This window comes from Pongo pygmaeus, chromosome 4 (genome assembly GCF_028885625.2).
Source record: "Pongo pygmaeus isolate AG05252 chromosome 4, NHGRI_mPonPyg2-v2.0_pri, whole genome shotgun sequence".
In the NCBI taxonomy this organism is placed as follows: Eukaryota; Metazoa; Chordata; class Mammalia; order Primates; family Hominidae; genus Pongo; species Pongo pygmaeus.
In genome coordinates this window covers 14,836,919-14,861,435 of record NC_072377.2, presented here as the reverse complement: position 1 = coordinate 14,861,435, position 24,517 = coordinate 14,836,919, and the positions used below count along the sequence as shown (strand labels likewise).

At 42.1% G+C, this 24,517-nt stretch overlaps 1 protein-coding gene across 8 annotated transcripts in view; it reads right to left on the bottom strand.

Annotated features, from left to right (window-relative positions):
* The window catches only part of TRIO (trio Rho guanine nucleotide exchange factor), a 371,165-nt gene that overhangs the window by 27,302 nt on the left and 319,346 nt on the right, over positions 1–24,517 (bottom strand). For all 8 annotated transcript variants that reach the window (XM_063664670.1, XM_054489144.2, XM_054489145.2 and 5 more), the window contains exons 35-46: positions 21,423–21,715; positions 19,818–19,988; positions 17,083–17,178; positions 11,241–11,389; positions 10,038–10,104; positions 8,613–8,716; positions 5,753–5,822; positions 3,372–3,461; positions 2,712–2,804; positions 1,590–1,640; positions 1,256–1,333; positions 102–293 (exon numbers count right to left, since the gene is read on the bottom strand). In XM_063664670.1, coding sequence (XP_063520740.1) covers positions 102–293; positions 1,256–1,333; positions 1,590–1,640; positions 2,712–2,804; positions 3,372–3,461; positions 5,753–5,822; positions 8,613–8,716; positions 10,038–10,104; positions 11,241–11,389; positions 17,083–17,178; positions 19,818–19,988; positions 21,423–21,715 — 1,454 coding nt within the window. The remainder of the gene's footprint in view (positions 1–101; positions 294–1,255; positions 1,334–1,589; positions 1,641–2,711; positions 2,805–3,371; positions 3,462–5,752; positions 5,823–8,612; positions 8,717–10,037; positions 10,105–11,240; positions 11,390–17,082; positions 17,179–19,817; positions 19,989–21,422; positions 21,716–24,517) is intronic.

Sequence of the window (24,517 nt, the reverse complement as noted above, 5' to 3'; positions counted from 1 at the left end):
CAAACCAAGCATCAGGGTATGTCATCATTAAAAGGAAACAGTGTATCGGTGTGATGGGTACATGCGCTGGCACAGAGAACTCACACACAGACACACATTACCTTGATACTGTTCTTAAACAGGAATCCTGGCATGGAGAAGCCCTTCTTTTTATCAAGTGGCTCGCTGAATATGACGATCTGCTCAAAGAGGAAGATGCGCCTCTCTCTGCAGCGAGGCAGAAGTCCTGCATCTTGGTCTGTGACCAAGAATGTGTCCTGCAAGAGCAGTTTACCCTGGGCAACGATTTTCCCCTAAAACAAGAAATAAAGGGGGAAAAGGAAGGGGAGAAGAAAACATTGCATTCTAAGTTATCTGAAGCTCTGTTTTCTTTAGATTTCCTCCTATAGAATAATGTATTTTTCTTTTATTAATTTATGGAGCTTAATTTTTTTTTCTTTTACTGTTCTTGGCTCTAAACAGAATAATTATCTAAATAAAATTCTTGCCAACATTTGTATAGACCTCTGGCGCCTCAATTACGGTCACAGATTAAAAGTGGAATTTTAAATGTCTGGTTTATACTAGAACAGTGGTTCTCAAAGTGTGGTCCCTGGGCCGCCCGCAGGAACTCATCAGGCATGCACAGGAGTTTTCAGAAGCCCTCCAGCAGCCTCTGTGTGTGCGTCAGAGAGAACCACAGCACTAAGAACTTTCAATTCTAATTCTCTAGCAAAACAGTAGGCAAGAAAATAAAAACTTCTCCTGCCTCCTTAACTCAGTAGTCAAATTTTTAAAAGAAGATTCTGGTTCTGAATTCATCTTGAGGATATGTTAAAGGTAATATGTAATATGAATAGTCTAGCAACTCATGCAAACATATCTTAAACTAATGAGGAAGTATCAAGTCCCAGAGATGAGAGAGTGGGGACCTCCGAGGTCCTACTACATCCATAGCTAACCATGGTCTTAAGTGCTGAGGAAAGAAAACTCAGCTCTTACAGTACTCGGCCCAAGAGACAAAGCCCGGTTCTGCTTGTTTCTGCCATGAGACGCTGGGCTTTGAGCACAGGCAAGTCCCAAAAAAGCAAATCAATTGCACCAAAAAAAAAAAAAAAAAAAAAGAAATAAAATATCAATCAGATTGAAGTAAAGTGAGAGAAGCCAGGAAACCAAGTGAAAAGGATCAGTTTTCTCCATGTGGAGAGAAATAATCCAAGACAAAAGAAAGAGATGAAGGCAGAGGAGCTCTCTTAAAGAACAAGAGCCGCATTACGTCGAATCCTTGCAGCCGCCCCACGTTCATCATGTCGTTGCACCGCCTGGGTACTATGCACATGACTTCCACAGCTCTCTGTGGGAGGGGAGAGAGAACAGTGAAAGCTCAAGCTCCTCTAGGGAAAATCTGATGTGCTCACCCTCTGACCTGAAGAAGTTCTGTTCTTCCTCCCCACCCTCTAGTGTGCAGGGCTCATGGAGATGCACTGGAGAGACTCTGTCACCCACTGCTCTGACCCCCTCCCAGGGCCAGACCACTGTTAGGAGACACTCGGGGATTAGGAAAAGAGGCTGGGGGGGATTTGGACGGGCACAGCTGCTGATGCATGTACCTCTAATTCTGATGTATCCAGGCTGGCCTTTTTGGAATACTTGAGGAAGTCCTGCAAGGGAAATGGAGAGGACATGATAATGGTGACAAAGACAACAGCAGCTGACCTTTTATTTTTATTTTTTTAAGAGACAGGGTCTCACTATGTTGCTCAAGCTGGTCTTGAACTCCTGGCCTCAAGTGATCCTCTTGCTTTGGCCTCCTGAGTAGCTGGGACTACAGGAATGAGACACTGGCACACAAGCCAACCTTTTTGGCCACTCACACTGGCCAGACACTGGGATTCAGCACTTTAGTTCTGAAAGAATTTTTTTTTTTTTTTAAATAGACAAGCTGTCACTATATTCTCCAGGCTGGAGTGTAGTGGCTATTCAGAGGAGCAATCATAGCTCACTGCAGCCTCCAACTCCTGGCCTCAAGCTATCCTCCTGCCTCAGCCTCCCAAGCAGCCGGGGCTACAGGTGTGTACCACCACACCTGTCTATTGCTTTAGTTCTACTTTATCATATTATTCTCTCAGTAACACAACAAAAAGGCATTCCTATGTGGATTTCAAGCTGCAGTATACAGAGTCAGACCAGATCTATCCGATGGTTCCTGTTTAATCCATGACAAGCTCTTTGTCCCTCTCTATATCCAGGTCCTAAGTGTTGTACATGAAGGAATCTCAATACACTTGAAGTCACTTTTATCACGGAAAAACATATGACTCTGCCTTCAGTTATGCTTAAGAATTTAACTCAATTAAGGGCTAGTGTTAAGCCAACAGAGAGGAATACAAAGGGATTCCAAATTTACTTTTATCCAAGGTTCCAAGAAGATTAGAAAATAATTAAAGTTGATAGAGCAGAAGAAAAATCATTAGCATTCCAAGGTCTGTGGTGGGGGGAAAAAAATTTCACTTTTACTGATATTTTCATTCTGAACTTGATGTAAATAAAAAATTGAGAAAATCATTTGAAGTGTTTTCTTAAATTTTTAAGGATTAACTTATCAGAAATAATATACTTGTTACACAGATGATTCCCCTGTCCTACCAAATCCTTCTTTCCCCCACTGAGTCAGTCTTATTTTCTCAGCAAACTCACTCCTGACACCAGAGTCTGTCCCGCCACCTCCTCACCTTCAGTAACAGCTGATACTTCATGATTCTCTGCACTGGTTTGATCAACAGATCTGTGAGCTGTAACCTGTGGCCAAGACGCTGCTTTAAGTCCTGCAGTTTCAAGAGAGAGAAAAGATCGTATGGGGTGTTCATTAAAGGGCAACTTTTTAGTCTTTGTAATTGTCAGAAAGACTACAACATTGGCAGTAAAAGTAACGAGGAAAAAAGCACTAGACTAACTAGAGCTTTGCTAGTTCACAGAATTTCCAAGTTTTACACTTTCACCTGAGTTGTTTTTCAAAGCAGTCTTTTATGCTTGTTTAAAGGCATTTTTTCAATTGCATTCTTTTATTCATATAAATATATATATTATTTTTAGGCTACAAGTTTAGATCATAAATTATTCTGACTTTGTAATGAGACTTAAGTGTAACACTTATAAAAACTCTGATTTTTAACAATGACTGCAGTCTTCTGAATGCCAGGGGTATGACCACAGACTAAATTCATACTCATTTCTCTGATTTACAGGAAAGAAAGAAAGGTTCAGAAGTCTTATCACCCAGGCTAATTTTCTTTGGAAATTAGTCTCCTGGGAAACCAATGATACTTTAATTTTTGGAAATCAGTTGGAACAAAAGATTCAGAAATACTTTCTGTTTGTATCTTAGGTCTTACCTCAAAAAAGGTATCAATGTATTCTGAGACAATGTGCTCAGACTTTGGTTTATTTTGACAATAAACTATGTACATGTGCAACCTTCTCTCCTAGGAATAAAAAAGGCAAACAGTTGGGTTATAACAATGGGAAGTTCAATTAGAATACAAGAGTACACTCACATTTCAGCACGTTCATAAAAGGAATCATCTTAAAACCCAGCTGCATAGCTAAGGCTCTCGGGAGTAAATTCCAGATTCAGGATGTAGATCAGCCTTCTACGGTGTGGCTCCAAAACCAGTCCTTCCCCATCACTCCCCATACACACCAAACCCTTCACTTTACAGTACCAAATACCAACCAATACCATAGGTAGCAAAATAACTTTTTTTTTTTTTTTTTTTTTTAAAGAGACAGGGTCTCACTCTGTTGCCCAGGCAGGAGGGCAGTGGTGTGATCATGGCTCACTGAAACCTTAAACTCCCGGGCTCCAGCGATCCTCCCATCTCAGCCTCTGAGTAGCCAGGATTACAGATGTGTGTCACCATGCCTGGCTAATTTTTAATTTTTTTTTTTTGGTAGGGATGGAGTCTTGCTTTTTCGCCCAGCGTGGTCTCAAAACTAGCCTCAAGCAACCCTCCTGCCTTGGCCACCCAAAGTGTTGGGATTACAGGCATGAGCCACCGCACCTGGCCGAAACACCCTTCTTAATATTAAACAAAGAATTACTGCCATCACTCCAAACCCTGCCAATAGTCCTAGTAAGCCTGGTTGGTTTTAGTAGAGAAGAAAAAGCTCTTTAATCTCAAATCCTAAAGGCAGAGGAAAAAAAATGTAGACAATGAGCCTTTCCATCATCAGTGATCCTCGAAGTATAGTGTGCAGACCCCCAGGGCCCCCTGAGGCCTTTCAGTGGCTCCATTCGGTCAGAACTATTTTCTAAATACCACTAAGATGTCAGTTGTCCTTTTCATTGTGCTGACATCTGTTCTGATGTGCAAAACCAATGGTGGGTGAAATTGCTGGCACCTTGGCAAAAACTCTTCACTGCCACAAATTTATTTATAGTAAAAAAAAAAAAATAAAAAAAAATAACTAATTTCACTTAATGTCCTGGACGAGTAAACATTATTCTTTTTATTAAAACTCAACCAGGGAGTATATACCTTTTTAACATTCTTGTGACAAGATGATGTCCACATAACACTTTAATTGCACTTGATAAATGTCTCAAGAGAAAGCACTTATGTAACTGAGTTGCGAGTGGAACTAACCACTTTATTTTATGGACCACCATTTTTACTTGGAAGAAGGATTGACACAAACTATAATTATTTACTCTTGGGTATCTGCTAGACATTTTCTCGAACATGAACAAAATAAGCCTGTCATTTCAAGGCAAACAACTGGCAGTGTTTGTTAGTGAAAATTACAGCTTTCAAGCAAAAAATTAAAATTTTGAAAATATATATCTGCCACTCTGAACTTCACAACACTTAAAGACTTCAAAGAGATGGGTGGTCAAGTTCAAAAACTGGATTTTTGGATACTGTGTAATGAAACGTGTCAACCTCTGGAAGATCTGCCTAAGTCCTTGACCTGGTATCTTCCAGTGGACTGATGCCTGATGTCACAGGACTGCACATGGTTGCAGGAGCCTCAAAGCCCAATAGTTCAATGCATTTAATGTCACAGCAAGGGAGAAGTTCATGGGCAGGTTTTCAGATTCCATATTGCAACTAACCTTTAAGAAATGATCAGTTGTCAAGTTTTGGTGTAGTGTCTAAGAAAACTACATAATTATCTGAAAAGGCTATTAAAATACTCATCCTTTTCTAACTATATGTGTGTGAGGATGGATTTGTTTGGATACTTGAACCAAAAAACATAGCAATGAGTTGGATGCAGAAGCAGATATAAAAATCCAGCTGTCTTTTATTCAGCGAGACATTAAAGAGACTGGCAAAAATGCAAAAACTCCTGTCACTAACTTCTAAAAATATATCGTGATTTTTCCAAAAAACAAAAAACTTTAATGTTAATACACTTATTTTCGATATACACACTATTTGGCTGTTATGTTAAACCCACTGCAGGTACAGTTACATCTCCACTCAACAATACCTGCCTGTTCACGGACACCCCAGATGATACTGTTCAGGCCTGGCTCTGGTCTCCTCTAACCAACCTGTACTGTTGCTAGCCAAATAGCCAGCTTCAGCCAGGTGACTGGGAAAGCAGGTAACTCATGTTGAAGAAGGGATTTTAATTTCAACTTATTAACACCATGCAGTTTGATTTTATCTTAAACATACGCACTTGAGTTCTCCTTTAATCTGACAAACCAATGACTAAGGATGACACCATCAGAACAGAATATAAGCAATGTTATCGTACTTACGTGTTTAACAAAAAGGGATCCTAGTTTTTCTGGATCTTCAAGGCACTTCTCTAACTCTCCTAAAAAAAAGCTGAAAAGAAAGGAGAAAATATTAGAACTATTTCCAGTGTGGCCTTCTAATTTTAGATTTAGGTTTACATTTTTTTTTCTTTTTTCTTTTTTTTGAGAGAGTGTCACTCTATCACCTAGGCTGGAGTGCAGTGGTGTGATCTTGGTTCACTGCAACCTCCGCCTCCTGGGTTCAAGCGATTCTCCTGCCTCAGCCTCCCAAGTAGCTGGGGTTACAGGCGTGCACCACTATGCCTGGCTAATTTTTTGGCATTTTTAGTAGAGACAGGGTTTCACCATGTTGGCCAGGCTGGTCTCGAACTCCTGACCTCAAGTGATCCACCTGCCTTGGTCTCCCTACATGCTGGGATTACAGACGTGAGTCACCGTGCCTGGCCAGGTTTACATTTTCAATAGTCTGTTCTGACATGAGCAACTGTGAAGTGTGAAGTATATATTTAACAAATATATGGAAACTTAACAAGTACAAGGAAAAACTTTTGTTAAGCTACAAAGCATAAAGGAATATAAAGTCACAGAAGATGAGGCACGACTGTACATCCCTTGGCTGGCGACCTTCCTGGTCTCTGGACAACAAACATTCTCATCTCTGTTCAAGGACACAAGTGCTAATATCCTAGGCTGAATAATGAGTGAAAAATAGATGTTTCAAAGTACTTGGACATTTTTTATTTCTGAAAACTTGGTCTTTATACCTGCAAATTTCATATTCATTCTAAGATAATTTTTAGAGACTCAAACTGGACAGCAGATATACAAAACTAAATATGTTACCTGTGCCAGCTTTATGAAGTTTCCTCAAATGTTATCAAAATCAACTTCTAGGTTATAAATATCAGCTCCCTTTAAGATTAAAATTAGGTATCATCACAGTGACAAAATAGCTGTAGGACAATGTTCATTGTTTCCTGGGCTGTAGTTGTCTTTTAAGATATACGTCCACCTTAGTTATCACTTAAATATATTTTTATTTATGTTAGTATTTGGTATTACATTAACCCACAAACCACCATGCCAATTAATGTTGTACTGAGGGATTTAGTATCCCCGCTGAGGCAGACAGCATCTCTGGATGCAGTGTCTCTGTCTGGTCATCCCAGAAACACTGTGTCATTTTCAGCTTCCCTTCACAGCCTTAAAAACTAGCCTTGGAAGTAGGAGACTAAATCATAATACAAAATATCCGTTTTTGAATTGGTTTCACTGTAGATGTTTGGTAAGTCTACAGCACAGAGCTATAAACTGGAGTGCTGTTTCTAAAGTTTACCAATCATTTATCTGTAAATCCAAATAAATTAGACATCACAGGGGATATGAAAATGAAGACCTCTCTGACCTGGGTTCAAAGGTTTTACATTCCATTAGGAGGGAGAAGTACAGAAATAACAACACTACTTGATACATGCCACGGTAGTTCCTCCTCATATCTGTCCAGTATTTCATAGTTTAAAAGAGCATATTCCCATCTGCTTCTGCAGAAGAGGAGTCTGACTGGCAACACCCAGGCCTAATGGAGAAGCAAGTATTGGAGCTCAGCTTCAGAGAGAGGCCAGAGCTTTGGAGGTGATGACATCGTGCTCCATCCTGTGCAGAGGGAGGAGCAGTTGCATCAAGACAGGAGAGCAGAAGGCCCGGCCAGGTAACCGGAGCAAACAGTGCATCTGGAACATTCCACTGGAAGACCAGTGGCCAGCATTAAGCAATCCTCAGATGATTAAGGATTTTTAAAGTTTAAGCGAAGTGATCTAAAGGGATAGGTATGTTGACAAGCTCTGGTAGCCAAGGTGAGCTACGTAGCACCAGCCCCCAAGATGGATCGCCTCCTGATTAGGATAGGTGTGGGGAATGTAGTGGGATCAGAGTTGAATTTCATGGGCAATCATGTCTACTTTTTCCATTAAAATTGAAGTGGGCCAGGCGTGGTGGCTCATGCCTGTAATCCCAGCACTTTGGGAGGGTGAGGTGGGAAGACTGCTTGAGCCCAGGAGTTCAAGACCAGCTTAGGCAACACAGCAAGCCCGTGTCTCTAAGAAAACCAAAAAAGTTAGCTGCACATAGTGCTGCATGCCTGTAGGCCCAGCTACTAGAGATGCTGAGAGATGCTGAGGCGGGAGGATCACTTGAATCCAGGAGTTCAAGGCTGTAGTGAGCTATGATCGCACTATTACACTCCAGTTTGGTGACAGAGCGAGACCCTGTCTCTAAAAAATAAAAATAACATAAAATAATTGGACAAATGAGTGTCTTCAAGGTCCTCTAATGATGACGTGTATTTATTCTAAAGATGGCTGCAATTCTAGTTAGAAATACTTATTGAGGTTTATTCTATGCGGATGTTGTTCTAAGCGCTTTGTAAAAGTATTAACTCAGTCACTCTTCACAAAAAACCCATGAGGTAAAAGTATTAACTCAGTCACTCTTCACAAAAAACCCACATTGTAATGTGGGTGTGTGCAGATGAAGAATGGAAGTGTACAGCAGGGAGGCGGAGGGCTCGAGGTCAGGACCAGGCCAGCAGCTCTGGCAGCTGGCTCCACGCTGGTGCTTCCAGCTACTCCCTTCCACAGACTCTCGACATGGACCAGCGCGAAGAAGAGACGAGACTCTCTCCATGCCACCAAATGCTACTGCAGAACTCCTGGGTACATCAATATCTCCTTTGCACCAGCTCCCTCCAGGAGGCCACACAGGTAATACAATGAACAGAATAAATTCCCTTTGGCCTGGCCTGCCTTGGTTTAGCAAGTGCGGGCGCTTTGCACACCATCGGGCACAATGCATGTTTACGTACTCTCTGTGCCAGTCGTAAATCTGATGGATGTTGCCAAACACAATTTTGTCTTTTCCTTTCATGTCATCAGGAACACCATCTTCTTTCATAAGTGCCATGTAGCCCTACAATTAAACAGTTACGATAAGTGTATTTCATGGAATATGTCTGAATCAACTAGTGGCTTATTGATTAATAGTCACAGAGGGCAAAATGGATGCATGCACTGTCTTGTAACCAGTTGTCTAAAAACAAACAAAAAACTCAATATGAAAAGTATCCTTAACTGATACTTGGAATATACCTATTACATTCATTGCTGTAATTTTCTTTCCCTGGACTGTTTAGCATTCACAGATCAAAAATCTTCTAAGGAATTAAAGAAGTTTAAATAAATGTAAATGGTTTCATTAAAACAGTTTGTAAATATTAAATATTTGGTCAGAATCATATCTCCTGTTTTCAGCATTTATCTCTTAGAAAGATTTTCTTTTCTTTTTGGATTATTTGTGTAATCTGTTAAATAAGGGTTTAACAATATTATTTTTATAAATTGATTTTTAAACAGTTGATTGAATATGCTGCTAAAATGTGGCTTAAAATTTCTATTTAAGTCTGTACAAGAACCTCTTAAGTACTCAGGTTGCTTATCTCATTGTGAACAATGACTGCAGACGAATCAAGCATGTTAAATCTTTTGTGTTACGCAATTAACTGTAATAGCTGGTACTTTTAATGGGATGTGTAACCAAAAAGTATTGTCCTGTACAAATTTGCAAAGATGAAAGAATACACATAAAATTTTATACCACAAAAATAGCTTTTTGATGAGTTGAGTTTCTTAATCTGACTAATCCCCGAATTGACTGGCAGGGATTAGCCTAGAGACGGCTCTCGATCCAGTACAAAAGGCAGTGGTTTGCTATGGCTACAGTGCTTGGCAACTTCTGGTCAATGGAAATGGCAATGTATTCTGTACAAAACGATCAGTAAATGACCTGGTGCAGCCACAGTCCAGGCTCTGAAACTGGGTGGATTCAGGATGGAACCGAATCCACAGCTGGGCCACACTGACTTTTTCAATGAGTAAGGTCTTCATTTCTGTGGTGATACAATTAAGGCAAGATTCCTGTCTACTAACTACAACATACTTACTTAGTATCATTTAATAATAGTATCAAATTATTTATAATAATTGTAAATTTCAATTGTTAAAAAAGATTATGTCAAGATACACTATGGGAAAAAGAAGCATTTACAACTGAATACAGATGGTAAAGACAATTGGCTAAACTTAATTTTTCAGAAATACTTCGTTGGTCATTTTTTATTTTGGGTCAAAAATGTTTTTAAAGCTTTTGAGAGGTGTTCAACTGTCTAAAACGATACTACTTTGGACAACAATTGGAACTGATACAAAGTTACTAAATTTCTGGCAATACGCACCTCAACCACATAGCCAAGGTCCCGCACATAGTCACGCTCTGTCTCCACTAACTCTTGCAAAACGTAGCTGGAGAGAGAAAAATAGTGTTTATCATGCAAACTCTGTTTTCTAAATGAATTTTTTTGTACCTTTGCTCCTGGTCAGGATGGACTCCTTCTACTAAGGAATAGTAATGTATCAAATTTGTACATTTAGGTGTTAAATTCTGGAGAGTCCCAAATCACTTACAGGTTCAAGTGGGTGACCCACGAGAGCTCTGGAGGGCAAAAGACAGACACTTAGGCACAGTGCATGAGGGCAATCAGGGTGAATTCACCCTTCTGGATTCTGATCGCATACAGGGACAACAATGAAGCTTAGACATAACTTTCTGACAAAGCCGTGACAGTAAAGGAAGTGGCTTTTAAAAAATGATTAAGTCATTTTAACCTTCACTGTCTATACAAGAAAAACTTTTAAATCAGATGTTTAAAGCCTTGGGTCTAATATCACATTACTCACAAGTATTTCTGTTTGTAACATTCAGTAACCGTTTAAGGCCACTCAGATAATAGAAGACAATCATTTGATCAGTACAGCAAACACCTCAAATGGCCTGAAAAGGTTCATCCATGTGTTGTTCAGTTATTCATTCAACCAACATCAACCTGGTACCTCTCACGTGTCCAACACCATCGGAGGTGCTGGGATACAGTGCTGAATGAAACACCCAGTTTCTGCCGTTTTGCAGCTGATTTTTTTTTTTTTTTTTCTTCTCCAAAGGCAAGTTTAAACCTTTTGTAACATTTTTCAGGATTCTTTTCACCATATGCTGCTTTACTGGCATTGAGAAACCAGTAAAGAATGTTCAAAGAATATTCAAGTTTTGGGGACTGGTTCTAATTTTACATTACTTTTTCTTTCACAATCACATGTACAATAAAAAGTCTAGGAGTTTCTCACCAGATGTGGCAGAAGACATTTTTGTCTTCCATCATTCTTACTTATGAAGTATCATATACAAATAAAACAAGAAACTGCGGCTATGGAATACTGTGCCCTTATTAGGTCCTGAGTCTTTTACGTACATACAGTTACTCAATGAGAGGCCCTGGAGCTCCTCATCTCAGTAATTCAGAGCTGAATCTCAGTCACATTTTTGAAGGCAACAAAGACAGGATGGAACCCGGAGAACAATAAGAATGAAAACATTTCTGTCTTACTGTCTTCTCTTTAAAGAGCTGGATTTCCTTTCTTCCATCTCATCAATGGGCGAGGAGGAAGAGAGAAGGGAATTATCCGAAGGGTTGAAGGAAGGGCTGCTACTATCTCCCTGTTCAACAAGGAGTGAGCTGGGGCGATCCTCCAGCGCCTGCAAGAAATTGAGATAATCAACACCACTTACTGCCCACAGCCCATGATTGGCTGAAACTAAGACAAGAAAATACCCAAAGTCAGAAAATACAGAAAACGTATTTGTGAAATTATAAAATCTTTATGTTTGTGAAATTATAGTATTTAATAACACAAAAAACCCAACTATTAATCAAAAAATAGAGTCAAAGGAGGTGGACAAAAGAGGAAAGTTGGAATGAAAAGGATAGTGAATTTACATACATTAATATATTCTATTTCTTTTTATCAAATAAGTAGAAATGTTATACTTGCTTATGTCAGAGTGCTGCACCCATTTTTGGACATATCACACATATTTAATATCTAGCAATTTTCTTACTGGTTATATTCCTGCCAAATGAGCTGTTGGGATGCGCGTGGGTCAGGCCAGTGTGGCACCTGGACATGGTGCCTGCGTTCCCTGTTGGTGCACTATGCAGCAATTTCAGCAATCTATAGTTTAAACAAACTTGGTTTGTTTCCTGATTATCCTATTAGAGCTTTGACTCATACTCCAATGCATACAAATCACCCAGGTAAAATTAATCTCCATCTAGCAACCTGCATCCTATTCCTCTATACAAAATAGTAATCACACTTGTCTTAATTACTTCTGCAATACATTCTTTCCCCCACTGGCTTTTGGTTTCTATAGGCGATTGTTTTTATTGCTATATCCCCAGTAGAACCTCACACAAATCTTTGCAAGTGTTCAGCAAATCTGTAAGTTGAATATTGGTGACCTCTCTCCTTGGATTAATGTGACAATGACTGGTGACTGATTGCTTTTAATTTGGTACATATTAATCTCGTTGTTTTACCTGGATTCACAGAACACCTAAGATTTATAGTTCTTTTGACATTCCCAAAGCAACAAACTGGATATATAGATATGATTGAACTGGAAGAAAATGTGATGAATTTATTCTTGGTTTGAACAGCACAATACAAAATGCAAAAACAATACCTCACTTAAAACATTGGATATTAATAAACTAAAATCTCTAATACTTGTTCTATTTTCTCCTCTAAACAGTAACAGACAATCTCATCTCATTGTTAAGCAGAGCTTTGAGGACACAAAGTATGTACTGCACACACAATCTCGTTAAAACCCATGGAGCTATAAAAAACACACCAACTGCTGATCTTATTTTTGAAAAACAGGACATTAAGTTAGTTAAGGAACAGAGTTTGATCTGAAAAATAAATGCACTCTTTTAAATAAATAGCCATTGAGCTTCACCGGAAGCAAACATTTTGCTGTGAGTAGCAGAGCTGGTTTCACGCTCATCAGATCACATCTGTTTTCGAGAGCGAAGGGAGGACGTTCTGCACCCCCCCATCCCGCACCTTGACAGCTGAAGCCTGTTTGAATTCTGTTCATTTGAACAGTGAGAAAAAAGAAAGAAAAGAGAAAGGCTCCAGATGCCCCTGATGCTGCAGAGGGCAGGGAGGTAAAGTCACAGACTTCATCAGTGTCCATGGGGACCCGTCTTCCAGCTTTCTCAACCTGCAACAATGGAGTCTCCAGGCCCCTCGGCTGCCTGTCCTAGATCTGATCCTTCCTGACAAGATGGGCTGCCAAGAGGGTGCACACACCCTGAAGTGGTGCGGTTGTGGCTAGACGTCCTTATCGCCTTCATGAGGCCCATTTGCCTCTTCCACAAATGTGTGTGAGAAGGCTGTGACCAGCACAAGGCTGTCTCAAAACTGCAGCCACTGGGACTTCACGGATTTTTGATGAATTATTTGTGAAACTCTCTGGGTTTGGTTGTTTTTTGTGTCCTTGTCAACTTCCTCTCTCTCTTACATGAAGATAGGTCTACAGAAATATTCTACCTTTATGAGATTAATTTTGATAAATTATATTTTCTTAGAAAACTGCCCATTTCATTCAGGTTTCATTTTAAATTTACTATCAAAGAGATGAACAAAATAACATTTTATGACTGCTTGAATTTCCTCAGTTTTTTCCTCTCATAATTTCTTAATTTTGGGAATTTGTGTTTTCTATTTTCTTGACATGGTTACCTAATGCCTATATTTAAAGAAAAAATTTTTGGTTTTATTATGCTACCGTTTTCCAGCTCATTAATTTCTGCTTTTATCTCTATAAATTTATTCCTTCTGCTTTTCTTTGGTTTATTTTGTTGTTTTTCTAACATCTTGAGTTAGATGTGATTTCATTATTTTCATTCTTTCTTGTTTCTCCCTTTATATTTTGATTAGTGAAGAGAAGAAAACCCCAAAGTCAAGTTCACACAGTCACTGTGGCGGCAGGGAACTATTACTCCATTGCCCACACGCAGGAAAAATGCACAGCCTTTAAAATAACCAGCTGCATCAAGAATGTGGAGGTAAGCCGATGAGTGAATCCAGGGAACAGTTTTCAGGGTGGCTTTTATTTTTCAAATCAAATCCTCAGGTTTTAGGTTTAGGTAGGTTCAGTTCCTTAAACATCATACTGTGTAACGGCTGAACACCTTCTCTCCTCTCCTCCCTGACCCAATAAACACATACACAGCTTCTGAAGAATAAACAATGCAGTGTTCAAATCCAATTATGAATGTGCGACAGCCTCAGAAATCACCCACAAGAAAACACATGTGGATGCTTAAGGATCTACTGCAGAGTCAGTATAAGTTGAGGAGATTACAATGATGCATTAGTGTTTTCTGACAAAAAGTAGTTCCCATGTGACATTAGAGCATTAGTGACAGGAATCCAACACAGGGTGATGCTTCTCCTGAACCAGAAAAAGACGGGAGAATTTAGATCGCACTCCCTGGCAGAATGAAGACAGGATGAACCTATCACATAAAGTACAAACATGGTTCTCCCAAGGGAGGGGAAGGCACCAGTGAACGCCCATGTGGATGGAACCCGGTTGCGAGCTCCCATGTGTAGCTGAAAGACAGTGTCCGAGGCTGAAGGACTCGCCTGGTGGAACTCACCGTAAGGAGACTGTGAACCCAAGTCTATCTGACTCCAAAACCTATGCCTTTCCTATGCCAACAGCTTTATGCCCACTGAAGTGAGCAGAAATAACTCAGTTTCACTGAGTAAACTGAGAAAGTTTAATTTTTCAGAATTGAAAAAGGAGATTAAGACAGTAAGAGTCAAAATTGACCATGCCACAGACCACGTCTCCATTTGGAAGTCCACGTGAATTAATTACAAATGAATCATAGACCACATAAAATGCAATACAATTTAAACACCTGCAGAATAGTGGCCAGATCTGCCTCACAGCATTCCCTGGGAAACCATTTCGGCTATTTGGTAAGAATGATTTTAATGGTCATTTAACTGATGTGTATAAATGGCTTTTAAAAAAAAGTTTAAGGATGCTTAAAAACTCACTGGATACAATTTAAGCACCTTTCATTTAGACAGTTTTATCAACTTGTCTTTTAAGGAGATACCAAGGATGTAGCTGAACTCAGTACATACTGGCATGGTTCCAAGCTCTTTTTTTTTTTTTTTTTTTTTTTTTTTGAGATAGGGTCTCACTTTGTCACTCAGGCTGGAGTGTAGTGGTACAATCTCAGCTCACTGCAGCCTTAACCTCCTGGGCTCAGGTGATCCTCCCACCTCAGCCTCCCGATAGCTGGGACTACCGGTGCATGCTGCCACACCCAGCTGATTTTTATATTTTTTTGTAGAGATGCGGTCTCATTGTGTTTCCCAGGCTGGTCTCGAACTCCTGGGCTCAAGCAATATGCCTGCCTTGGCCTCCTAAAGTGCTAGGATTACAGGCATGAATCACCACACCCGGCCTGATTCCAAAATCTTAACCAGTGGAGTCCGAATTCATGAGTTATCTACCACGCCCTAGCAAGCTTCCTGTTCAAAGTTCACTGGGTCTTCTCCGGAATACCACATGATTACCTGGGGAGAAATTTCTAGCTATGGCAGGGTGACACGTCAGTCCAAATTTTTCTTTATATAATTCCCATTTGACTCAGTCAACCAGTTTCGTTAGAGGTTGTCTGTGGATGAAAGAAGAAATGGGAATATCTGGTATCCAGTTAATGCCCAAATGTAGGAAGAGAAACTTCTAACTTTAAAGACGTATACTCTGATTTAGCAATTCCAGTGTTGAAAATTCACCTGACAAATATAATCACAAACATGTAATGGATGTTTAGAGAAATATGGGAAACAAATATGTATTAGGAATATATTTAAATAAATTACAGCATAATCTTGTCTCTGACCCTTAGTGGCTAGTCAAGTTTTTAAATGTTCTGTGTGCCTCAATTTCCTTATCTGTAAAATGGGATAACAATAGTGCATAACAACCTCACAGGGTTGTTGTGGGAAGTATATAAATTAATACATGCTCAGCACTTAGGACAGCGCCTGGCTTAGAATAAGCGCTCACTGGTATTATTATCACAGAATCCATGTAAAGGAATACTATAGTTATTAAATAAAGGAAAGAGGTAATCTGTATGTATTGACGTGAGAAGATCCTTAAGATGTGTTAATTATTAGAGTCTTAAAAATTGAATGAATCCATTTGGAAAGAAAACGCACGCACATATATATGTTTGCACCAGCAAGGAAAACGTCTGGAGGGAAACGTATCAGAACTATTCGCAGTGGTTACCTCCAGAGAATGGATTGCTGAGACAGACTCAGGGCTTTTACTTTGGGAGGAGTTGCTTTTAAAAGACGTTGTCTTTATAGGGATAGTAGGATATACCAGTCTAAAAAGTTGTTACCATTGGTGGTTTTTCCACTTCCCAGTTAGGAAAACTACAAAAACAGAAATTAATTGATTTGAATCAGTTAGAAGCAACACATGCCTGTGTTAACTTCAAAGAACCAACATTTAATTTGGGGCTTTTATCAAATGAACCCACGCTGGCCAACTGGCAACAAAGAGATCACTAAGAAAATAAAGCCCTTACATAATAATGCAAACCCTTCTCTCTTACACATTGTAAACGCAAATGAAAGATCTCAGGGGTTGCAAAACAAAACTGAGAGTCTAACTGTGGGTACCACTGACCCTGGCACATCTTCAGACAGACTGGAGCTGACCATATTTGCAGTGACTGCGGGCAGGGTATGTGCAGTGAGGTTTGCCCCCAGCTTCTAGGAGGGAACCTGTAAGTCCTTGGAATGTTCTGCTTGATGAGAATGTCTTGTTTACCTGGGGGCCTGGGACCAAGGCAAATAGTCTATGCTAGCAATGTGACAGTGTCTTGATCTCTGGAGGAGCAGGAGACTACCTAAGGTCAGCCACACAGAGCAGTCAGCCATGTGTGTCTGAGCCCAAACAGACACTCAACACCAAGGCTCGGGTGAGCTGCTGTGGTTGGCAATCCTCTGTCTGCCTGACTCCATTGGGAGAGCATGGCTGGCAGCTTGAACCAGGCACTCCCTGAGACCTGCCCTATGCAGTTCTTCCCTTGCCTATTCTGATCTGTGTCCTTTCATGGGAATACACTGCAAATGTGGGAATAATGGCTTTCCTGAGTTCTCTGAGTCCTTCAAATCAGTGAACCCGAGGGTAGTCATGGGGACTCCTGAGATGAGCCATAAGCCACAGCCACATTCTGCAGCCCAGAGCAATACAAAGACAAGGGCAAATCCATCTGCAAGCAGCAACACAGAGCAGCTTCCAAAAGTCAGACTTTCTCTAGGAGGCCTCACCATCTTGCTTTTCACGAGTTCCTCAATTGCACTGACGAGCTCGGCTGCACTCGGTGTTTCGGAGCTGGTAGGGCGGACTAATAATCGAGAAGAAGCCTACGGAAGAAATTAAGAAAAGGGGGGGGTGGGGCAAGGGCTCACATTAGTAACTGGTCAGACAGTAAATTCCCCTGCAAGCTCCATCTCTTTTTAAAGTAATTCCAGACAAAAAGACCACAAGTTTGTCTTTGTTTACATTTATTTAAAGTCATCCTTTTGAATTTACAATATTCTGACAAGAAACATTAAATAAAACCTGTCTGAGATACATGTGGCAAGCAGACAGTGTCTGATTTTAATCGCAGTCATGTAACATCATAGTGTTTTTTTTTCAAAGACATGACTAGGCAAGGGAACGTTCTAACTGTAACTTTCGCAACTGCTGGCAAGGCTCTGGGCTAGGGAGAAGGAATAGAGAATCTGACCTACAGCAGAATGAGAGGCTTAGGGTCTAGTGAGAGAATCCTGGAATAATCAGGAAATAAAACAGGATACTAAGAAATGGCTTTACTGTGTTTATGGGATTAAGAAAAAAAAGAAACGAGGAAGAGGAAAGGAGCGGGGTGCGGTGACCAGACAGGGAAGGAGGGGGACGAGCTCACCATTTTCTGTGCCATCCATTTCCCCATGATTAGTGCAGAGAACAGAAGAGCTGAGGCCTCACAAGCTATCAGATGCCACTTATGGCTAGAATCGAGGGCGTAAAGGGGTTGACAGGAAATCTGGAGGAGGGGCTACTAAGTTCGAGTTTCAGTAATTAGCAAACACGATGTGTTTGCAGATTACTTGAGCTGTTAATTAACTGGGAACTAGAAGGGGCGTAATATGAACCTTGCTTCATATTAAGGACAGCAGCGACGCATGCGACCCACAGCGGGCTGTCCTGGCCATGCGTGTCTCACAGCAGACAGATACAGGCTCATACACTCACAACAAGGCTTTTACACGTGTGGGTCAAAATATGCACTTTGCAAAACAAATATTGGTTTGGTCTAATGACATTTGGAATATGGGGTGAAGAAAACAAAGAAAAAAATTCAAACGGAAAGGTAAGGAAATTGAGCCAAAACAGACACAGAACACAAATCAACATAATGCTGCAGTGAAAGTTTACAAAAAGAGAAAACAGAACAAAACAAAAAATTAGTCACGAGATTATATACTGTGTGGGAAAATCACTACAGATTTTTGTAAATGAAGAACTGCTACTGATAATACTCAATGAGGTAACATAGTAACCAATAAGTGATTCTTGCAAACAGAAGAATACAGTGCAGGTCATTCTTTAAATGGAGAAAAATGCTCCCTTATTGGGTGAGTAAGCCGACAAGGCTCAGCCCCTCAATGTTTGGATAAACACCCAGATTTAAGAAATGCCAGTTTTCTGCTTTTCAAAAAGGCATGGCTTAGCGTATTACAAAATAGCTTCGGAAATATCACAGAAACCACACAGCCCCATGTCCTAGCCAGGTAGCCCGTGCACTGGGTGGGGTTGGGGGCTGTGGTCCTCTCACCTCAGGCTCCCTGTTCCTTCTCCTCTACACATGGTGGGGAGCCTGAACCTCAGATGCACACAAAACTCCAGGACTCCAACCTGTGCTCAGTCCTGCAGCTCACAGCCATCATTGCAGGCCCCATGGCACCCTTACAGTGTGCTGGCCTCGTGTTAAAAAGGGAGGAGGGAGTGGCTTTCCACCAACAAGGGGTGGTGGACAGGTCTGCCTTGGGTTAAGAGGAGTGCATGATTTGACTTGGCCTCACAGCTGCCAAGCACCGGCTGAGACCAATCCCAGGTCGTAAAATAGAGGGTGATTAATCTGGCAAGTGACTGGGCAAGTACTGACAAGGGAGTCCGGGAAGGAAAAAGGGAAGCATGGGGGAAAATGTTGATAAAGTTATCTGTTTTACTCAGAAAACTTAGTTACTGCCAAAAAAAAAAAAAAAAAAGCATCACCAGTAATGACTTCATAGCAAGATTTTGAGGGGCACAATAGGGCCAGAATGCTAGAGGATGTGCAAGCCACACTGAGCAGGTTTCCTTTCTGCTATTTTATTTTTTAGGGCTCTACAATTGGGCTGACAAAATAATTTTAGATTACGTGAGAACTCAAGAAAACAAATTACTTTTGTGGCTTGAAGCCCCTGCGTAGACCCAAAGAGCTTTCAACTGATTCCTACACTCTGACAACTATGCCTGCACTCTAGTGTAGAGATCCTACAAACTAATGTCTGGCATGTTGGAAAAAGTAACTGGACAGTGATGTAACCTCATCTCAAACCAGAAACCTGCATGCAAAAACCTCACAGAGGGGAGATGGCCAACTCTTCATTTAGTGATGCCTTCAGACAGACCTGCATGGGATATCTCTGATTGTTCTCTCAGGGATTCTAGTCAATACATTAGGAAACTTTAAAATTACTTTAAAAATGGCAATTACTGAAGCATCGTTAAAAATGCATTGAGCCACATGTGTAGGAAAAACTGCACCTGCTGGCCTACTGCTATTCTTAATGGCTTTGCTACTCATACTTTTGGGGTACAACCAGGCTGATGCTGCCTGAAAGAGCACTGCATTGCCCTTTTCCACATCTTGGGGCCTCCTATCTCCTGAAATGAGGCTGGTGTGGAGCAGCTACCGAGCGTGCGCTGCCCCGGCACGGCAGGCATGGATTCCCCAGCCCTCATCCCCCTTTACCTTGTCATCCTGTGAGTCTGGCTGGAGGAGGCTGTGCTGCTGGATGGCCATGGGTGGCGGCAGGGGCACGGCGTCGGCCCCCTCCTCGCCTTCCTCTTCTCCACAGCTCTGCATCCCCGAGGAGGAGGATTTGGAGAGAGTACCGCTGCTCAGGCCCTCGTTCCGGCCTCTCTGAAATCCAATCAAGATTTGCTCATTATATTCCAGGCCAGTTCACAAACATGGACCAAGGGTTACTTGGAAAAGCAAGGTGGGGACAGAGACTTGGATGGCAGAAATCAGGAACAAAGCTGTTCCTGACCTTGATGGTAACTTTTCCTCTCTTCCTGCTACCCAATGGCCTTGCTTGTCAACTTGGATGACAGAATGGCCACTGAATGTGTCATGCATCATATAAAGGGACTGCCATGTGATCTGTTAGGCTCTGAACACAGCTCATGTTTGAGAAGCCAATTTTTAAAAAGGTTCAAAAATTTGAGCTACAACCCTCATGTTGATTTAGTTCCTTTGGTCCAGCTGATTTCACTTTGGGTATCTTGCTAAAGAAAAGTTCACTGAAATAATAAGGGCATAAAAAATATAATCCAAGACTCATTTTAAGCACTGGATTTAAGTATCCTTTTCCTCTATTCTCACTTTTAGAAACAAATTTCAGTTTTAGTTTTCCTAAGAGAATAGAGGTTTATCAAGCAGGTACATAGTACATCCCAACCCCCACACTGCAACAAAATCTCATGGCAAAAATATGCCCAGGAAAAAAAACAGCAGAAAACAGCTATCTGCCAAATAAATCAAATAACACAAATCTCATCCCCACTCTCTGCCTTTTCTTTTTCGAGCCTGTATGGGACTTGAGTCGGGCATCGATCCAAGTTAAAAACTCTGAGGACCCCTCACTGACACCACCAGTGCTGAAGGCCATCTCCAGCATCCTGAAGGAATTCTGTTTCTTGCAATATAATTTAAAGCCCCCCCTTGTCAATAGGACATAAAAAATCCCTGGCTGACCTACATGTACTTATCTTTGGTGACATGGGAATAACCCAATGTTTACTACTGGGTCAACAAAGTAAATTAACTGGCTATTTTCTACTCAAGACAAGCTGTAAGTATAATAAATATTGGGGAAAAACAATTGGAAAATGCAAACACTCCACAAGTCCTTCCAAATTTCCAATTTGAGCTTTCTCTGCAAAATGCTGCCACAATGATCAGCTCAGAGACTGCCCAAATCTTCTGCAGACTACACAGAGCCTCTGGCTTTGCCTCATGGTGGAGTGGTGAGGAGAGGGTCCAGAAGCCACAGTCTGGGCTCCCTTCTGGCCCAGGCCTGGGGGCTGACTGGGCCTGGGGCGCATGGTGGTCTGTTTTGTTTTTTTTTAATCAGAAGCCACACGTGGTTCTGAATGTGCTTACTGGGTTCAATTTTCTTTCAAGGTGTCCCCACTAAATTTCAGTCTGCTAAGCAGAGACTTGAATGGTAATTTCTGAGTAAGTGTGGAAAACATAACCAAACCAGTTTACTCATAAGATAAGCAACTATTCTTGCAGCAAAAGCCCAGCGGGCCCCGCCACGCCAGCCCCATCCAGCGGGCAGAGCCTCACCTCCTCCACCGTCTCGTCCTGCGGGGTGGCCGCACTGTCGTCGGAGTCCTTCTGCGAGCCGGCGTCGGCGCTCTTGCGGACCTCGCGGCTCTTCTTGTGCTTGTGCGCCAGCTTCTTCACGTGCCCATCGGCCTTGCCGCTGCTGAGCCGCCGCACGGGGCTGGTGAGCCACTTGCGCAGGGTGTTGCCCGGCCGCTTGGGGCCCGGCGAGCTCTGGGCCCCGATCATGTGGGGCTGGAGGGAAGCCACGGATGCGGGTGGACTGGCGTCATTGCTGGAGACGGAGAGCGAGTCTGCCAGGGAGAAGGAAAGGGAGTGTCACTGACTCGCACAGACCCTCTGGTGGGGAGACCGTGCCATTAGCCCGCAGGCTGCAGGGAAGCCAGTGGGCTAGGACACCTCGTCGGCAGGCTTTGCCTAAAGGGTGTGAGATGACCGGGGCTGATGCTTTACACGCACTCTCTTCTCAAATGTGTAGCAAAACTGAGTGCTGCTAGAGATGATCATTCTCAAGATGCACCGTCCTCTCCAAAATCACCCATGTCACCAATCCTGAAGACCAGCATCGTTATCAGCCAGATTTAAGATGTCATTCATCACATAAAATACTGCGGACATTGGAGGACAGAATTTTAAAATCATTTTCACCCATTTTCTTGACAAAAGCCAAGAAAGAAGAATGAATTTAAAGGAAATTTTGAGAAGTTTTAGCTATGCCAACTGACATGCTTACTGTAAGCTAATCCTGTCGCAGAAGTGCATTAGTTTGATTCTCTACCAGTGAACAAAAGCAGAATTGTGTAATTATTACGGATAAAATGACAGTGATTTGTCCTGGTGAGACTCTGACCAGCAGCTGCCTCTGGGAGACCAGCATCCAGAACAAAGCCAGCGACTGGAAAGCGGCAGAGCTGGTGGGGCTCTCGGAGGAGCGGCCCTCAGCCTCTTTCCTGTTCATGGCCAGGCCATGGCGGCACACGGGGACTTTGCTCACAGCCTTGACAAACTTACCACATGTGCCGAAGTAAATATCAGCAACAATGAACAAAAACGCCACCACATTTTAAAAAGAAATGTGAGGGGCCGGGCGCAGTGGCTCACGCCTGTAATCCCAGCACTTTGGGAGGCCAAGGCAGGTGGATGACGAGGTCAGGAGATCGAGACTATCCTGGCTAACATGGTGAAACCCCATTTCTACTAAAAATACAAAAAATTAGCCGGGTGTGGTGGTGGGCACCTGTAGTCCCAGCTACTCAGGAGGCTGAGGCAGGAGAATGGTGTGAACCCAGGAGGCGGAGCTTGCTGTGAGGCAAGATCACGCTACCGCACTCCAGCCTGAATGACAGAGCGAAACTCCGTCTCCAAAAAAAGAAAAAAGAAAAAAAAGAAATGTGAGGAGGAGAAGCCTTCCTCAAATAACCAAAATGCTCTATAGAAAATACATCCAAATCAGCTTCTCATTGGATCTCAAAAATTAAACATAGTCAATCTGGAGTGGATGACATTTCAAGAGAAAAAAGAAAAAAAAATCTAATTTTTCTTTGTTTTGTTTTTCAGATGGAGTCTTGCTCTGTCACCCAGGCTGGAGTGCTGTGGCACAATCTCAGCTCACTGCAATCTCTGCCTCCCGGGTTCAAGAGTCTCCTGTCTCAGCCTCCCAAGTAGCTGGAACTACAGATGTCTGCCACCATACCCAGCTAATTTTTGTATTCAAAAATCTGAAATTTGGGTGACAGCGGACACTCAGCCAATCCATGGACTTGCGTGATGTCTACTGTACAACTCGCAAACCAGTGAGCGTGAAGGCTGCTGGGCCCCTTCCTGAGCTCTTGGCTCAGGGGCTCCACCACGGTGGCATGGAATGAAGTGACCAACTTTAGAAAGCAGAACAGTGACGATGGGGATCATTCACTGTGCTTGCTATCTTCTCAAGTCAAGTAATCTTGCGAGCTACTCCTTTGTGCAGATACCTGTAGGGGCTGCACTGCGTCTCTGGCTCTGGACGCCCTTCCCTGCTGCAGGTGAACCCTGTGATTACAGGAGCAGAGTCAGCAGCAGTTTCCCACCAAGTGCTCCCGATGCTGGGACTAGACAGCACACGCCCGTCTCACTGCTGTCCTGTTCCTTCCTTCGCCCAAGACACAGTTTAGTGAAGGGTATAATCTTCCAGAAACAGATGATGCGTTTTAGGCAGGACCATTCATTCTTCAAAATCCAGATTTTTCTCAGAGGCAAACTCTGGTTCAGAACCCATCGATATCTGTTAAAGAATGATAACCCTTTCCCCTCTGTATGTGTGTCTATATTATGTTTGCGTACATATATGTATATACATTTTCTCATATATTTACTCTATTTTTAAACAAGAGTTACTAAAACATTTCCCTGTCAGTCTCACTTTCCTTCGGTATGGTCTGGAAGAGGTAGGAAAAGAATGAAATCCATTCCCACGGACTTTCTCAGGTGCTGATTTAAGATAAAATGCAAATGAGGTAGACACAGTTCCTAGCCTCAGGAAGGACAAAGAGAAGGGGGAAGGTTTGGATAATCTATATGTCAGATGACAATTTATTCAACGAATATTTTTTAAAGCACCAACTGCTAGCAGAACCCTGCACTGCTCACAGCAGGTGGAGCAGGTGGCAGATTTCAGAGTCACTTATTGTGCTGTGACTTGGAGCCAAGCCCCCGATTTCCCACTGGACAGAGATAAGGAACACCTAGTTTCTTCATCCATGTGACTCACCACACAGTGGTATTTGGATCACAAAATTATCCTGTACTATAGGCAAGGTACAAACCCTGTTAGGGTTGAGAAAGGGCAACAGGAGGAGGAACCATCAAGGGTCCCTGAAGGAGGTGGCACTGAAGCTGGCCTTTGAGGGAGGTGGGCACAGGTAACCCAGGCACTGGGTCAGGAGAATGAATAAAAGCTCCAGGAAGGCAGGGGCCTCATCTGTCTGGGACCAGAGGTACTTCCAGGGCTCTGCACAGTGCCTGGCATACAGTAGGCACACAAGTATTACATGGAAACATCAGAAATCAATAGTCTAAAGAAACAGCAAGCTGACCCACAGCTCATATTTTAAGGACAG